At 67.4% G+C, this 17,974-nt stretch overlaps 1 protein-coding gene across 1 annotated transcript in view; it reads right to left on the reverse strand.

Annotated features, from left to right (window-relative positions):
• The window catches only part of CACNA1E (calcium voltage-gated channel subunit alpha1 E), a 485,501-nt gene that overhangs the window by 111,214 nt on the left and 356,313 nt on the right, over positions 1-17,974 (reverse strand). Inside the window, 2 exon segments of the mRNA XM_048497813.1 lie at positions 12,158-12,323; positions 17,089-17,378. Of these exon segments, the coding sequence (XP_048353770.1) occupies positions 12,158-12,323; positions 17,089-17,378 (456 nt within the window).

Here is a 17,974-nt window from a genome sequence, read left to right on the forward strand (position 1 = left end):
CCCCCCCCCACCCCCCCCCCCCCCCACCCCCCCCCCCCCCCACCCCCCCCCCCCCCCACCCCCCCCCCCCCCCACCCCCCCCCCCCCCCACCCCCCCCCCCCCCCACCCCCCCCCCCCCCCACCCCCCCCCCCCCCCACCCCCCCCCCCCCCCACCCCCCCCCCCCCCCACCCCCCCCCCCCCCCACCCCCCCCCCCCCCCACCCCCCCCCCCCCCCACCCCCCCCCCCCCCCACCCCCCCCCCCCCCCACCCCCCCCCCCCCCCACCCCCCCCCCCCCCCACCCCCCCCCCCCCCCACCCCCCCCCCCCCCCACCCCCCCCCCCCCCCACCCCCCCCCCCCCCCACCCCCCCCCCCCCCCACCCCCCCCCCCCCCCACCCCCCCCCCCCCCCACCCCCCCCCCCCCCCACCCCCCCCCCCCCCCACCCCCCCCCCCCCCCACCCCCCCCCCCCCCCACCCCCCCCCCCCCCCACCCCCCCCCCCCCCCACCCCCCCCCCCCCCCACCCCCCCCCCCCCCCACCCCCCCCCCCCCCCACCCCCCCCCCCCCCCACCCCCCCCCCCCCCCACCCCCCCCCCCCCCCACCCCCCCCCCCCCCCACCCCCCCCCCCCCCCACCCCCCCCCCCCCCCACCCCCCCCCCCCCCCACCCCCCCCCCCCCCCACCCCCCCCCCCCCCCACCCCCCCCCCCCCCCACCCCCCCCCCCCCCCACCCCCCCCCCCCCCCACCCCCCCCCCCCCCCACCCCCCCCCCCCCCCACCCCCCCCCCCCCCCACCCCCCCCCCCCCCCACCCCCCCCCCCCCCCACCCCCCCCCCCCCCCACCCCCCCCCCCCCCCACCCCCCCCCCCCCCCACCCCCCCCCCCCCCCACCCCCCCCCCCCCCCACCCCCCCCCCCCCCCACCCCCCCCCCCCCCCACCCCCCCCCCCCCCCACCCCCCCCCCCCCCCACCCCCCCCCCCCCCCACCCCCCCCCCCCCCCACCCCCCCCCCCCCCCACCCCCCCCCCCCCCCACCCCCCCCCCCCCCCACCCCCCCCCCCCCCCACCCCCCCCCCCCCCCACCCCCCCCCCCCCCCACCCCCCCCCCCCCCCACCCCCCCCCCCCCCCACCCCCCCCCCCCCCCACCCCCCCCCCCCCCCACCCCCCCCCCCCCCCACCCCCCCCCCCCCCCACCCCCCCCCCCCCCCACCCCCCCCCCCCCCCACCCCCCCCCCCCCCCACCCCCCCCCCCCCCCACCCCCCCCCCCCCCCACCCCCCCCCCCCCCCACCCCCCCCCCCCCCCACCCCCCCCCCCCCCCACCCCCCCCCCCCCCCACCCCCCCCCCCCCCCACCCCCCCCCCCCCCCACCCCCCCCCCCCCCCACCCCCCCCCCCCCCCACCCCCCCCCCCCCCCACCCCCCCCCCCCCCCACCCCCCCCCCCCCCCACCCCCCCCCCCCCCCACCCCCCCCCCCCCCCACCCCCCCCCCCCCCCACCCCCCCCCCCCCCCACCCCCCCCCCCCCCCACCCCCCCCCCCCCCCACCCCCCCCCCCCCCCACCCCCCCCCCCCCCCACCCCCCCCCCCCCCCACCCCCCCCCCCCCCCACCCCCCCCCCCCCCCACCCCCCCCCCCCCCCACCCCCCCCCCCCCCCACCCCCCCCCCCCCCCACCCCCCCCCCCCCCCACCCCCCCCCCCCCCCACCCCCCCCCCCCCCCACCCCCCCCCCCCCCCACCCCCCCCCCCCCCCACCCCCCCCCCCCCCCACCCCCCCCCCCCCCCACCCCCCCCCCCCCCCACCCCCCCCCCCCCCCACCCCCCCCCCCCCCCACCCCCCCCCCCCCCCACCCCCCCCCCCCCCCACCCCCCCCCCCCCCCACCCCCCCCCCCCCCCACCCCCCCCCCCCCCCACCCCCCCCCCCCCCCACCCCCCCCCCCCCCCACCCCCCCCCCCCCCCACCCCCCCCCCCCCCCACCCCCCCCCCCCCCCACCCCCCCCCCCCCCCACCCCCCCCCCCCCCCACCCCCCCCCCCCCCCACCCCCCCCCCCCCCCACCCCCCCCCCCCCCCACCCCCCCCCCCCCCCACCCCCCCCCCCCCCCACCCCCCCCCCCCCCCACCCCCCCCCCCCCCCACCCCCCCCCCCCCCCACCCCCCCCCCCCCCCACCCCCCCCCCCCCCCACCCCCCCCCCCCCCCACCCCCCCCCCCCCCCACCCCCCCCCCCCCCCACCCCCCCCCCCCCCCACCCCCCCCCCCCCCCACCCCCCCCCCCCCCCACCCCCCCCCCCCCCCACCCCCCCCCCCCCCCACCCCCCCCCCCCCCCACCCCCCCCCCCCCCCACCCCCCCCCCCCCCCACCCCCCCCCCCCCCCACCCCCCCCCCCCCCCACCCCCCCCCCCCCCCACCCCCCCCCCCCCCCACCCCCCCCCCCCCCCACCCCCCCCCCCCCCCACCCCCCCCCCCCCCCACCCCCCCCCCCCCCCACCCCCCCCCCCCCCCACCCCCCCCCCCCCCCACCCCCCCCCCCCCCCACCCCCCCCCCCCCCCACCCCCCCCCCCCCCCACCCCCCCCCCCCCCCACCCCCCCCCCCCCCCACCCCCCCCCCCCCCCACCCCCCCCCCCCCCCACCCCCCCCCCCCCCCACCCCCCCCCCCCCCCACCCCCCCCCCCCCCCACCCCCCCCCCCCCCCACCCCCCCCCCCCCCCACCCCCCCCCCCCCCCACCCCCCCCCCCCCCCACCCCCCCCCCCCCCCACCCCCCCCCCCCCCCACCCCCCCCCCCCCCCACCCCCCCCCCCCCCCACCCCCCCCCCCCCCCACCCCCCCCCCCCCCCACCCCCCCCCCCCCCCACCCCCCCCCCCCCCCACCCCCCCCCCCCCCCACCCCCCCCCCCCCCCACCCCCCCCCCCCCCCACCCCCCCCCCCCCCCACCCCCCCCCCCCCCCACCCCCCCCCCCCCCCACCCCCCCCCCCCCCCACCCCCCCCCCCCCCCACCCCCCCCCCCCCCCACCCCCCCCCCCCCCCACCCCCCCCCCCCCCCACCCCCCCCCCCCCCCACCCCCCCCCCCCCCCACCCCCCCCCCCCCCCACCCCCCCCCCCCCCCACCCCCCCCCCCCCCCACCCCCCCCCCCCCCCACCCCCCCCCCCCCCCACCCCCCCCCCCCCCCACCCCCCCCCCCCCCCACCCCCCCCCCCCCCCACCCCCCCCCCCCCCCACCCCCCCCCCCCCCCACCCCCCCCCCCCCCCACCCCCCCCCCCCCCCACCCCCCCCCCCCCCCACCCCCCCCCCCCCCCACCCCCCCCCCCCCCCACCCCCCCCCCCCCCCACCCCCCCCCCCCCCCACCCCCCCCCCCCCCCACCCCCCCCCCCCCCCACCCCCCCCCCCCCCCACCCCCCCCCCCCCCCACCCCCCCCCCCCCCCACCCCCCCCCCCCCCCACCCCCCCCCCCCCCCACCCCCCCCCCCCCCCACCCCCCCCCCCCCCCACCCCCCCCCCCCCCCACCCCCCCCCCCCCCCACCCCCCCCCCCCCCCACCCCCCCCCCCCCCCACCCCCCCCCCCCCCCACCCCCCCCCCCCCCCACCCCCCCCCCCCCCCACCCCCCCCCCCCCCCACCCCCCCCCCCCCCCACCCCCCCCCCCCCCCACCCCCCCCCCCCCCCACCCCCCCCCCCCCCCACCCCCCCCCCCCCCCACCCCCCCCCCCCCCCACCCCCCCCCCCCCCCACCCCCCCCCCCCCCCACCCCCCCCCCCCCCCACCCCCCCCCCCCCCCACCCCCCCCCCCCCCCACCCCCCCCCCCCCCCACCCCCCCCCCCCCCCACCCCCCCCCCCCCCCACCCCCCCCCCCCCCCACCCCCCCCCCCCCCCACCCCCCCCCCCCCCCACCCCCCCCCCCCCCCACCCCCCCCCCCCCCCACCCCCCCCCCCCCCCACCCCCCCCCCCCCCCACCCCCCCCCCCCCCCACCCCCCCCCCCCCCCACCCCCCCCCCCCCCCACCCCCCCCCCCCCCCACCCCCCCCCCCCCCCACCCCCCCCCCCCCCCACCCCCCCCCCCCCCCACCCCCCCCCCCCCCCACCCCCCCCCCCCCCCACCCCCCCCCCCCCCCACCCCCCCCCCCCCCCACCCCCCCCCCCCCCCACCCCCCCCCCCCCCCACCCCCCCCCCCCCCCACCCCCCCCCCCCCCCACCCCCCCCCCCCCCCACCCCCCCCCCCCCCCACCCCCCCCCCCCCCCACCCCCCCCCCCCCCCACCCCCCCCCCCCCCCACCCCCCCCCCCCCCCACCCCCCCCCCCCCCCACCCCCCCCCCCCCCCACCCCCCCCCCCCCCCACCCCCCCCCCCCCCCACCCCCCCCCCCCCCCACCCCCCCCCCCCCCCACCCCCCCCCCCCCCCACCCCCCCCCCCCCCCACCCCCCCCCCCCCCCACCCCCCCCCCCCCCCACCCCCCCCCCCCCCCACCCCCCCCCCCCCCCACCCCCCCCCCCCCCCACCCCCCCCCCCCCCCACCCCCCCCCCCCCCCACCCCCCCCCCCCCCCACCCCCCCCCCCCCCCACCCCCCCCCCCCCCCACCCCCCCCCCCCCCCACCCCCCCCCCCCCCCACCCCCCCCCCCCCCCACCCCCCCCCCCCCCCACCCCCCCCCCCCCCCACCCCCCCCCCCCCCCACCCCCCCCCCCCCCCACCCCCCCCCCCCCCCACCCCCCCCCCCCCCCACCCCCCCCCCCCCCCACCCCCCCCCCCCCCCACCCCCCCCCCCCCCCACCCCCCCCCCCCCCCACCCCCCCCCCCCCCCACCCCCCCCCCCCCCCACCCCCCCCCCCCCCCACCCCCCCCCCCCCCCACCCCCCCCCCCCCCCACCCCCCCCCCCCCCCACCCCCCCCCCCCCCCACCCCCCCCCCCCCCCACCCCCCCCCCCCCCCACCCCCCCCCCCCCCCACCCCCCCCCCCCCCCACCCCCCCCCCCCCCCACCCCCCCCCCCCCCCACCCCCCCCCCCCCCCACCCCCCCCCCCCCCCACCCCCCCCCCCCCCCACCCCCCCCCCCCCCCACCCCCCCCCCCCCCCACCCCCCCCCCCCCCCACCCCCCCCCCCCCCCACCCCCCCCCCCCCCCACCCCCCCCCCCCCCCACCCCCCCCCCCCCCCACCCCCCCCCCCCCCCACCCCCCCCCCCCCCCACCCCCCCCCCCCCCCACCCCCCCCCCCCCCCACCCCCCCCCCCCCCCACCCCCCCCCCCCCCCACCCCCCCCCCCCCCCACCCCCCCCCCCCCCCACCCCCCCCCCCCCCCACCCCCCCCCCCCCCCACCCCCCCCCCCCCCCACCCCCCCCCCCCCCCACCCCCCCCCCCCCCCACCCCCCCCCCCCCCCACCCCCCCCCCCCCCCACCCCCCCCCCCCCCCACCCCCCCCCCCCCCCACCCCCCCCCCCCCCCACCCCCCCCCCCCCCCACCCCCCCCCCCCCCCACCCCCCCCCCCCCCCACCCCCCCCCCCCCCCACCCCCCCCCCCCCCCACCCCCCCCCCCCCCCACCCCCCCCCCCCCCCACCCCCCCCCCCCCCCACCCCCCCCCCCCCCCACCCCCCCCCCCCCCCACCCCCCCCCCCCCCCACCCCCCCCCCCCCCCACCCCCCCCCCCCCCCACCCCCCCCCCCCCCCACCCCCCCCCCCCCCCACCCCCCCCCCCCCCCACCCCCCCCCCCCCCCACCCCCCCCCCCCCCCACCCCCCCCCCCCCCCACCCCCCCCCCCCCCCACCCCCCCCCCCCCCCACCCCCCCCCCCCCCCACCCCCCCCCCCCCCCACCCCCCCCCCCCCCCACCCCCCCCCCCCCCCACCCCCCCCCCCCCCCACCCCCCCCCCCCCCCACCCCCCCCCCCCCCCACCCCCCCCCCCCCCCACCCCCCCCCCCCCCCACCCCCCCCCCCCCCCACCCCCCCCCCCCCCCACCCCCCCCCCCCCCCACCCCCCCCCCCCCCCACCCCCCCCCCCCCCCACCCCCCCCCCCCCCCACCCCCCCCCCCCCCCACCCCCCCCCCCCCCCACCCCCCCCCCCCCCCACCCCCCCCCCCCCCCACCCCCCCCCCCCCCCACCCCCCCCCCCCCCCACCCCCCCCCCCCCCCACCCCCCCCCCCCCCCACCCCCCCCCCCCCCCACCCCCCCCCCCCCCCACCCCCCCCCCCCCCCACCCCCCCCCCCCCCCACCCCCCCCCCCCCCCACCCCCCCCCCCCCCCACCCCCCCCCCCCCCCACCCCCCCCCCCCCCCACCCCCCCCCCCCCCCACCCCCCCCCCCCCCCACCCCCCCCCCCCCCCACCCCCCCCCCCCCCCACCCCCCCCCCCCCCCACCCCCCCCCCCCCCCACCCCCCCCCCCCCCCACCCCCCCCCCCCCCCACCCCCCCCCCCCCCCACCCCCCCCCCCCCCCACCCCCCCCCCCCCCCACCCCCCCCCCCCCCCACCCCCCCCCCCCCCCACCCCCCCCCCCCCCCACCCCCCCCCCCCCCCACCCCCCCCCCCCCCCACCCCCCCCCCCCCCCACCCCCCCCCCCCCCCACCCCCCCCCCCCCCCACCCCCCCCCCCCCCCACCCCCCCCCCCCCCCACCCCCCCCCCCCCCCACCCCCCCCCCCCCCCACCCCCCCCCCCCCCCACCCCCCCCCCCCCCCACCCCCCCCCCCCCCCACCCCCCCCCCCCCCCACCCCCCCCCCCCCCCACCCCCCCCCCCCCCCACCCCCCCCCCCCCCCACCCCCCCCCCCCCCCACCCCCCCCCCCCCCCACCCCCCCCCCCCCCCACCCCCCCCCCCCCCCACCCCCCCCCCCCCCCACCCCCCCCCCCCCCCACCCCCCCCCCCCCCCACCCCCCCCCCCCCCCACCCCCCCCCCCCCCCACCCCCCCCCCCCCCCACCCCCCCCCCCCCCCACCCCCCCCCCCCCCCACCCCCCCCCCCCCCCACCCCCCCCCCCCCCCACCCCCCCCCCCCCCCACCCCCCCCCCCCCCCACCCCCCCCCCCCCCCACCCCCCCCCCCCCCCACCCCCCCCCCCCCCCACCCCCCCCCCCCCCCACCCCCCCCCCCCCCCACCCCCCCCCCCCCCCACCCCCCCCCCCCCCCACCCCCCCCCCCCCCCACCCCCCCCCCCCCCCACCCCCCCCCCCCCCCACCCCCCCCCCCCCCCACCCCCCCCCCCCCCCACCCCCCCCCCCCCCCACCCCCCCCCCCCCCCACCCCCCCCCCCCCCCACCCCCCCCCCCCCCCACCCCCCCCCCCCCCCACCCCCCCCCCCCCCCACCCCCCCCCCCCCCCACCCCCCCCCCCCCCCACCCCCCCCCCCCCCCACCCCCCCCCCCCCCCACCCCCCCCCCCCCCCACCCCCCCCCCCCCCCACCCCCCCCCCCCCCCACCCCCCCCCCCCCCCACCCCCCCCCCCCCCCACCCCCCCCCCCCCCCACCCCCCCCCCCCCCCACCCCCCCCCCCCCCCACCCCCCCCCCCCCCCACCCCCCCCCCCCCCCACCCCCCCCCCCCCCCACCCCCCCCCCCCCCCACCCCCCCCCCCCCCCACCCCCCCCCCCCCCCACCCCCCCCCCCCCCCACCCCCCCCCCCCCCCACCCCCCCCCCCCCCCACCCCCCCCCCCCCCCACCCCCCCCCCCCCCCACCCCCCCCCCCCCCCACCCCCCCCCCCCCCCACCCCCCCCCCCCCCCACCCCCCCCCCCCCCCACCCCCCCCCCCCCCCACCCCCCCCCCCCCCCACCCCCCCCCCCCCCCACCCCCCCCCCCCCCCACCCCCCCCCCCCCCCACCCCCCCCCCCCCCCACCCCCCCCCCCCCCCACCCCCCCCCCCCCCCACCCCCCCCCCCCCCCACCCCCCCCCCCCCCCACCCCCCCCCCCCCCCACCCCCCCCCCCCCCCACCCCCCCCCCCCCCCACCCCCCCCCCCCCCCACCCCCCCCCCCCCCCACCCCCCCCCCCCCCCACCCCCCCCCCCCCCCACCCCCCCCCCCCCCCACCCCCCCCCCCCCCCACCCCCCCCCCCCCCCACCCCCCCCCCCCCCCACCCCCCCCCCCCCCCACCCCCCCCCCCCCCCACCCCCCCCCCCCCCCACCCCCCCCCCCCCCCACCCCCCCCCCCCCCCACCCCCCCCCCCCTCCACCCCCCCCCCCCCAAATTGTAGTCCATAACATCTGGAGTGCCAAAGGTTCGCCACCACTGCCTTATGGAGTTGCCCTATGTCAGCTGTGACTTGATGGCAAAAAAAGAACAATAACCGGAGCCCTGCTGGATCAGACCAGTGATTTATCTAGTCTGTCATCCTGTTTCCAAGGTAAGCCAACACGCACAGACACAGAGGCCAACATTCTCCTCTGCTGCCACCTTCTAGTAACTGGTATTCAGAGCTTTAATGGTTCCCAACACGAGGGTCCCACTTTGCTAGTAGCCATGGATGGATCTATCTTCTAATTCCTTTTTAAAGTGACCATCACTGAATCCCATAGCAGAGAGTTTTACAAGCTATCTACAAGTTATATGATGAAGTACTTTTTTTCTCCTGTTCAGAATCTACTTCCCACTACTTTCATTCCGTTCTCGCATGTTCCATACTTCGTGAAAATGTTCTTTGCACTTCCTCTATCCCATGCACAATTTATAAACTTCTAAAATTCTTCCACTTGGCCATTTTTTTTCCAAACTGAGAAGCCACAAACCTTTTAACCATTATTTTGTTGAACGCTTTCATGGCTAGAATCAACTGGCTGTTATGGGTTTTCTGGCCCATGAGGTCATGGTCTGGTAGATTTTGCTCCTAACATATTGCCCATATCTGTGGCTGGCATCTTCAGAGGCATGTCGTGGTGGATGGGTCTCTGAAAATGCCAGCCATAGATGCAGGTGAAATATTAGAAGCAAAGTCTACCAGACCATGGCCACCCAGCTTGGAAAACCCACAACAGTTTCTTTTAATCATTCTTCATAGACAAACTTTGGTTTTTCCTTTCCTGCACCTTTCCCACCTTCAAGAAGTTCTCTCCAAACTGTGTGAGTGAGCAACCACCTGGTCAATGAAGATCAAATACTTTCTGTACAGCAATTGGGGCAAAATATAAACTTTGCCTATTGCCACAGGAGTCTAAACTGGAAAGGGCTGGTCAAGAAAGAGATCTTAAAACTGCGGTAGATAATTCGGTGAACTCATCAACTCAGTGTGTTGCAGTGGTGAGAACTTAAAAGCTACTCCCCTCTCTAGTTCCAATCATCAAAACACTTTCTAATCCCATTATGTTAAACTCATCCAGGAGCCTTTTGTGATAGACTTATTTTTTATTTATTTATACCCCTCTTACTCCCCAATGGGGGACCCCAAAGAAGAGAGAGTTTTTTTGCATTTCCATCCCACCTTTCTCTTCTGTAAGGAGACTCACGGTGGCTTACAAGCTGCTTTCCCTTCCTCTCCCCACAACAGTCATTTTTGTGAGGTAGAGAGAGAACTGTGACTAGCCCAAGTAGGAATGCAGGAGTGTGGAAACACATCTAGCTCACCAATTAAGCCTCTATCACTCACATGGTGGGGAATCAAACCCGGTTCTCCAGACTAGAATCCATCTGCTCTAAACCACTACACCACACTGGTTACAACATTGATCTCCCTTCTGATGCTTATCCTCACAACAACCACCCTTTGAAGTGGCTTAGGTTGAAAGTCAGTGGCTGGCCCCAGTTCACTCACCAAGCTTCCAAGGCAGACTGGGGGTTCAAACTTGGTTCTCCCAGTTCTACAACACTCTTGCCACTACACTATACTGGCTCCAACATTTTTGTGTCAAAGGCTTCAAGAATATACCTCCTTCCAGATTAAGTTTATCTACACTTGTGCTAACACTTCTGAAAAACTGGAAGAAAGGTACGGTAAAAATACATTAAGTAAGTAACATCTACTTTGTTTGCACCCTTAATCTGACCAGGCCAATCTTCCCATTGTACTCTGCACAAAATACTTTTTAAAGAGACATGGCTACATTCTCCCTGTCCCAGACCAAAGTCTTACTAAACTACACTGTCTGCTGCATGAAGACGTGAGCTGCACAACATTTCATATACTTTATAGTTAATGAGAATCTACATTATATTTCAACAGTCCATTCCTGCCCTTCATTTTTGTAACTGTTTTGTGCGGGCCAAACTATGCATGTATAAACTGTGTGGCTTTAAAAAAATCACCAGAGGAGGAAACAGGGCTGATCTGAATATCAGCCCCAGGTGTACTACAGAACAAAACATCTGCATAAAAACAGAAAAGGATGTTGCCTTTGAAAAAGAATTGCTGTCATCTTCAAAGGAAGATGCAGTTTCCCCCTCAACCACAAGATGACAATGTTAGCCGGGAGCTCCTTAGATTCAGCTCCAAATGTTGGCCGATAGTTTCAGTCAAGACTTTTACGAATTTTGAACCTTATTATCATTTTACTCTGTAGTGATACTGAGCATTCTGCCTAAAATCTGTTCTTCAGTTTTGTAACAAGAAGAGAAACAAAAAGCAACTAAGGAATCTTGCAGTAGCATTCTGTGTTTTGAATTTTAATATTCACTGTCCTTATAGTCAAGGGTTGGCCCCTGCATGGAGCAAAAAAACTAAACAACAGGGCATGCGATGGGTACAATTTTAAGTTCTGCAAATCTGGGGAACCTCAAGTTTGTACAAGTACATCATTTACAAAAAAATGGGATCCTCCCTGCTAAAATTATGAGGAATGATACTGAAAAAGTTGAAGTTCAAGTGCCTATCCAAGTACTCTGATCCAAGCAACATAAGAACATAAGAAAGAGCCTGCTGGATCAGACCAGAGTCCATCTAGTCCAGCACTCTGCTACTCGCAGTGGCCCACCAGATACCTTTGGGAGCTCACATGCAGGATGTGAAAGCAATGGCCTGCTGCTGCTGCTGCTGCTGCTGCTCCCGAGCACCTGGTCTGCTAAGGTATTTGCAATCTCAGATCAAGGAGGATCAAGATTGGTAGCCATAGACTGACTTCTCCCAAAATCTGTCCAAGCCCCTTTTAAAGCTATGCCCCCTTTAAAGCTAAGCCCCTTTGAAAGCTAAACTCTTTTAAAGATCAACTCATTGTTCCCATTTGCCTCTTGACCTGTCAACTAATAGGACAAAACCTGGGATGGGAGACTGCCAATCACTGCTATTGTGAATGGTCACTATACTTTTCTTGATTACGCCTGTACTTGACATAATTACAGCTCACCCCGCAATTCTGTGTTATGTGGTTCTTTGACCCTGCAGTTTATGTATTTTTTTCATAACTTTGAATATCATTTGTGGACCAGATCAATGCACTTGACAAAGTGGGTTCTCACCCATGAAGGATTACGCTAGAACAGGAGTAGGGAACCTTTAACATTCAAAGAGCCATTTGGACCCGTTTTCCACGGGAAAAGAAAACACTTGGAGCCGCAAATAATTTTTGACATTTAAAATAAAGATAACACTGTATATATTGGGTTTTTCACTTTTTACTCCACTCATTCTGAGAAGCGCATGGATGCGCCCGCCCTGCTGCCTGCAGGGTGGGCAAGGATGGGGCCAGCGGCTTGGCCTTGCCGGCCGCCAGGAAAGCGCCCGCCCCACTTGAACGGGGTGGGCGAGAAGGGAAGCCCGCGGCGCGGCCCAGACGGCCGCGGGCAATTGGTGTGCTCGCCCTGCTGCCTGCAGGACGGGCAAGGATGAAGCCGGCGGCTCGGCTCGTGGAGCCGCAGTGCAAGGGCAGAAGAGCCGCATGTGGCTCTCGAGCCGCAGGTTCCCTACCCCTGCGCTAGAATAAAACCTTGTTACAAGTACCCCAAGGTTTCTAATGATAATCCTGTGCATTTTGTTCTATCTAATGGCACCTTTAGCTATAGGATCAAGCAGGTGGTTTTCAGATGTTTTAGTGTTAAAGGAGCAGTAGCACAAGGGGAAGGCTGGCAGCAATGGGGCTGTTTTACTGGCATCATTTTCTGCCACTGTTCTGGTCCCCTATTACAGTTCTCTTACAGTTAGGAACCCCATATGTTTCCAAGGACTTCCATGTCTCTCCACAGCTCAGTTTGGAAACCTCTCTCTTAAGCAATTCAAGCATTATTTAAAAAAAAATACAAAGAGAACTCTCACGGGTTAGTGGTGCTGAAAATGAACATAGAGCTGTGTGGAACCATCGGCTTGCCCGTCTTGCTCTTTTCCTTCTTGCGTTTTTTCTTCTTCTCCGTTACCTCCCCTTCCTCTTCCTTGGTCTCCGACTTCTTTAAAGGGCTGGCCTCTCCATCGGTCTTGTTGCTAACTGTAAAATGAACAAGTCTTGTTTCTGTCCCAGATAGCAAAGAGCAAGCAAAAGAACACACCAGCAACACCAGGATCCAGCACAGGCATAAAATGACTTGCTTAAAGCCCCTTCCGCACCTGCAGAATAATGCACTTTCACTCCACTTTCAGTGCATTTTGCATCTGGATTTAACTGTGCAGAACAGCAAAATCCGCTTGCAAACAATTGTGAAAGTGGATTGAAAGTGCATTATTCTGCATGTGCGGAAGGGGCCTAAGGTTAGTGGCAATCATACAACTTTCTACTGCATTGCAGCTCAGATACAACCACATAAAATAAAGGACATCTCCTGCCGTAGAGTAGGTGCCGCCAGTATCCATGTTGACTGACTCGGCTTCAGCCAAGAGAGATGGCTTTGAGGTTCTGAAGGCAGAATGTGGGAATCAGAATAGAGAAAAATGCTACAGCAGCACGTGATCCTTTAGTTGCCAGTCTGATTTCAGAAATACCAACCAGAATGAAAGGGCACAATCTTGTGGGCGGGGCCAGTTGTGATTGGTAAACTTGGTGGCTCTAGGTCACTGCTGGGCACTATTGACTCAAAAAAGATGAAACCAGAATGGCAGAGAATGGGTTAATTCTTTCCTTAACCATTCAATAAGGCCTCCTTGTCTGAAGTCCTTATGGAAGATCTGTACAGATATGGCAGGAGACGGCAGTTCTGTTTCCTTAATACGCAACCATACCCATAATTACAGCCTTTGTTTAACCCAACGGTAAACATTATACTCTGGACTGCTGCAAAGTCTAATACCGTGGTGTTGCAAGCGAAGGACAACGTGATTTCTCTTCTCAGCAAGCACACCAATGCAGTAGATGGTAGAGCTAGTAAGATGGACACATCAAACTCTTCTGTCTGTTTCCGTCTTGTCTGGTCTGCTGCTATCCCTTTGTTACCTAATTTGCCGATCTGAGAGACTTCCTTCCAGTTTCTCCTCTCCTCCCTCTCTTCTTGACATCCAAGAGGGCAACACGGGCTTATTGTCTCCTCCTCCCCGCACAACGTTCCCAAGCCAAACCAAGCAACAGAGTATGTTTAAAGTGAGTTCCCCATAGTTGTGACTAGAAATTGGGTCAAGCACCCGTGACCTGACTTGAGTCACACATATTATGTATCTTGGCCTTTTATTAGGCAGCTAGTTAGAATGCCTATCTTGCCTTTCCTAACACAGACTGGATTTCTTCATCAATCAAAAGTTCCTTTCCTTTCTAAACAGCAACAAGCCTCATATGGACACTGTCTTAAGGCAGCCTCCCCGCCGCTTCCACACAGCCAGCTTAGGTTAGCATGTGGCTCCGCGTACACTATGATAAAATAAAATAAAAACATGACCATTCTGAACATAGGTCATGCAATTTCTGCACTAATTTCCGAGGTAGGCGAACGGCATAATTTATTCAGGATTTGGGGGAGAGTAACAAACCACGCAGGGCATCGAAATGCTCCTCCTAACCAAAGCAAATCTTATTCAGCAATGCTCCCGGTTTCCGTGACTTGATCTTAACACCTTCCCTGGTTCCCTGGATTTCTGTTGCAGTGAAAAAGTGGCAGAAACATTTTACTAATCACTTGGCAGGACAGTGCAAACGTCCAGCTTATCAGCAAGAAACAAACAATTGACTGTGTTCAGCCTCCAAACAAATGAAACATTTTTTTTAATTTGAGAAACTGACAGCTGATATTTGCAGACAGCGGAACTCTGCGCCAGGTACCACTTTTCATTCACTCCCAGAGCTCAGCAGCCTAAACATAGCCTGGTCTACCACGCCCTTGCACAGCGGTGGCAACGCAAACCCAACACCAACAAATTGACTGCTTAGGGAATGTCAGAAAGGGGCTGGCAGAGCAACAATTGCTGTTTTACATTCTCACCTCCTGGTTCTGCAGTTTGTCAGAAGGAGATTAGGGAAAGATGAAAGGGGGGGGGGTGGAAGAGGAGCTCTCAAGCTAAGTGACAAAAACGAGGCCTTCAATAAGGCATTTTCAGTGGTGCTCCTGAATTAGTATCCGCATTTAAAATTGTTCGGCTTGACGCATAAGAAAAACACCTCCCAAGTCTTTGGGAAATGACTAATGTGACTGAAAATTTGTGTCTTTATAGAGCATCGTTTGTATAACTCTACGGGCTCTCTTTCTATATTTAGAATTGTAATTAAGTTTAGTTCATTCTCTGTTCTTATTCTTTGGCCGAATTCCCACTGAAAATTTAATCTAGATACAACCAAGTTTCAAAAGAATCGGCACCTTTTCATCCAGGTTCCAACATCCTCACTGCAGCATGTTTCTAGTGAAGACATCTAGCCCTGCCCCTTGCGGGGGGGTGGGGGTGGGGGTGCCTGCTGTCAGGGGTGCAATTGTTAAGCTAGCAGCACCAAAATTTCAGAGTATCTTTAGGAGACCCTCCTGATGATAACAACGGTAGGTATGGGTGAAGTTTGGTCTATGGGGGCCTGTGCTAGGGACCCTTAAATGTATTCATATCCTATTTACAGTGGTATAACTCCATGGCATGGTTAAAAAAAGGAGGTGGCACTTAGAGCCCTCTCTGTGAGCACTCAGAACAGAGTGCCCCCGCCCTCACATCTAGGGCTGGGTCTGGGCCATTGGCCTCGATTTTCATTAGTAATAAACGTGAATTTTGGGGAAGCTATGTAGGTAACCCTGTTAAGCGTTTCGTTAAACTCCCACTGATTTTCATGTAGCAAGAACTAATCCTTTGGTCCTGGGAGTAAGCTCGGTTGCTTGCAATGGGGGGCCTGCTTCCTGAGTAAACTCTCCTAGGGCTTCATGATCTACCTGTTGGAAGAGCTAAGTGCTGCTGTTTCAAATAAAAGCCAACAACTATCACTGCTTCTACTCCCCTTGTGCAATGCAATGCCTCGGAGCCAACTGCTTTTTCTAAATCCAAAACTCCCTCAGTATTCAGCTAAAATTGCCGTGTTGACACTTCTGTACAAATAACCGGGTTTGGGGCTGAAGTTTGGGCACCTAGCCTGGAAAAAAGGTCTGCTATCACTGGTCTCCATTAGCTCCCATTGGAAAGCCGACTGGGTGATGGGGGCACCCCATGCGTAAGGATGGCCAAGTCTCCCCTAAATCCATGTACTGCAAACAACTTTTTTTTTGCACTGGTTCTTGAAGTTAGTGTATGGATCCAGGGAGAAGGAGGAGGGGAGAGGGGGTGATTTTCCGCCCCCCCTCCCCCCCCTTGACTAAATGGTCACAGCCCAGGGACATTTGACCCTTCCTGGAATTACAACTGAACTCCAGACTATAGAGATCAGTTTGCCTGGAGAAAATGGCTCCTTTGGAACAGAAATATACCCCACTGAGTTCCCGTGCCTTTGGCTGTTTGATAAAGAGTCAGCACTCTTCACCCTATCTTTGGGCCTTTCCCCACTTACCTTAAGCTCCGAAAGTAGCGCAGGGTCCCCTGGCACTCTCTACTACAGGGGCGGAGAGCACAGCCTCTCGGCGCTGTCACTGTCGCGTGCCTCCTCAGCATGCATCCCCATGGCGCTCCTTTAAATAGAAAGGCCTTGTGATGACCTCTCATGCAGAGCGCTGGGTCGTGTGAGGGGACACCCAGGTTGCGCCAGGGATGTCTCGTGATCGCTGAGAGCAGCGCACAGCATAGGGGGGATTAAAGTAAGTGGGGAAAGGCCCTTTGATATCAGTCAAACCCGAGCTTTTCACTTACTGCCCATTACAGCACCAAATAATTGAGATGCTCCTGGTAATGAGAATCAGAAATGGTCCCCTTTAAGGGCTGGTTGGTACATGCCTAGTGGTTTATCACTTGGAACAGGGATATTCCAGGTATGACACCACCAACAAAACTTCCACATCTTCTCCTCTCAGTTCCAAACCACACTTCTTTTCAAAGAGGTCAGATCAGCACATTCATCCACCAACTAGCAAAGCAATGAGGACATAACTGAATGCATGACACCCATGAGATGCCTTCTTCCCCATCATAGCAACAGGGAAATGAAACAGAGGCCAAAGAAAGGTGGCGTGAGTTGCTACTGAGTACCAGTGAGGAAGTTGTCAAAGTGGTACCTCCCATGTTCAACTTTGAGCCTCCTGAGACTGTTGGAATTTTCAGCCTTGTTTGCATGCAGCAGCAGCACCAATGGTGGGGTTACCAGGGGGCGGGGGTGTGTGCGCCATGCACCAGGCGCATGGCTTTGGGTCATGTGGGGGGCAGAAAATTCCCCCCGACCCTCCCCCCTTGTCTGTCAGTCACTAAGCTCACCCCTGCCCCCCCGTGACGCCTCCCCCCACACTTACTTTAACAAACGGAGCAGGCTGGAGAGGAGGCCTGCCTGTGTTCCCTTCCAGGCTGCAAACGGCCTGGTGGGAACTACATTTCCCAGGAGACCCTGGGTCGCTGATATGTATACACTGTATATGTTTTCTCTCTCAGTTAAAGTTCTCCTTATGTTTTATGAACTTCTGAGGTAAAACGGCTGGTCTTTTGAGAGTTAACTATTCTAATTTGACGTGCCGCACAATCCACATTTCTGCTCGTTACTCTGCTTGACAGGATTATATATTCTAAACATACCTGTTGCCCTTCAGAGACAATACCGGTAAGAAAGTTAAGCGATTTGCACCTCAGGAGGAGATTCTCTGACAAACCTTCACAACCCATTTCAAGATCTCTTAACATATTGCGATTTCATTGCCATGCGGACAGGAAAAGAGAAAGGTCCTCACTCTGTACCACAGCAGAGTCTTGGACGTCAATCATGATAGTGGTGCTCTCCGTGGCTTTCTCTGTGTTGGTGGTGATGGACGAGAGGTCTGGTTCGCTCCTGCTGATAGTCCGGCACGTATCCATTGGCAGGTCGCCCAACAGGGCTTGCTCGCTTGTATCCAGACTGCTGCCATCTTGCTCCGTCGGACTGGTGTCCTTGCCTTTGAATGACTCCTCGTGGGATTCAGCAGGGTTTGGTTCTTGGGGAGACACGGCAAACTCGGAGTCATTTGCTGGGACTTCGTTGGTGCTACACGAAGAAAGGAGACCAGGGGAGTCACAAGAAGAGAAAGAGATTAGAAAAGTGTGTCTGAGAGTGGAAGCACAAGTTAAAGGAGTGAGAGCAATAATAATGATGAGCATGTAAAATAGCACTGTCGGAGCACCTTGTGCTCAGCCACTCTATGCAGAGAAGGCTAAAGATGCCTTCTTCCAGTTAATCTTCCTATGGTTAATCTTTTTGGGGTGCAAGAGCCACAAGTTGAAGGAAAGCTTCTAAATACTGCAGCTGTCTTGGGTTGTCTTTTCTGCTTCCCTTTCCCTCCTTCATATCTCCACAGAGAAAGAGAGAGGGGGCGGAGAGTGATGCAGAGTTGTGCACCGCAGATAAATTACAGAGCAATTCTATCCAGAATTACACCCCTCCAACTCCAAAACTCGAGGGGATATCTCTGTGTAGGATTGCCCTGGCAGTATTTTATGTTGGCTCCGCTCCTTGACTCTTTTAAAACATTTATTTTCAAAATGACATTTATTTTCATAGTAACTTTACTAATAACAAGTGATACACAAAATCAATCATAACTGTTCCAGTCAACAAGTAATATTTCTCCATGTAACATATAT

This window comes from Sphaerodactylus townsendi, linkage group LG05, assembly GCF_021028975.2.
Source record: "Sphaerodactylus townsendi isolate TG3544 linkage group LG05, MPM_Stown_v2.3, whole genome shotgun sequence".
In the NCBI taxonomy this organism is placed as follows: domain Eukaryota; kingdom Metazoa; phylum Chordata; class Lepidosauria; order Squamata; family Sphaerodactylidae; genus Sphaerodactylus; species Sphaerodactylus townsendi.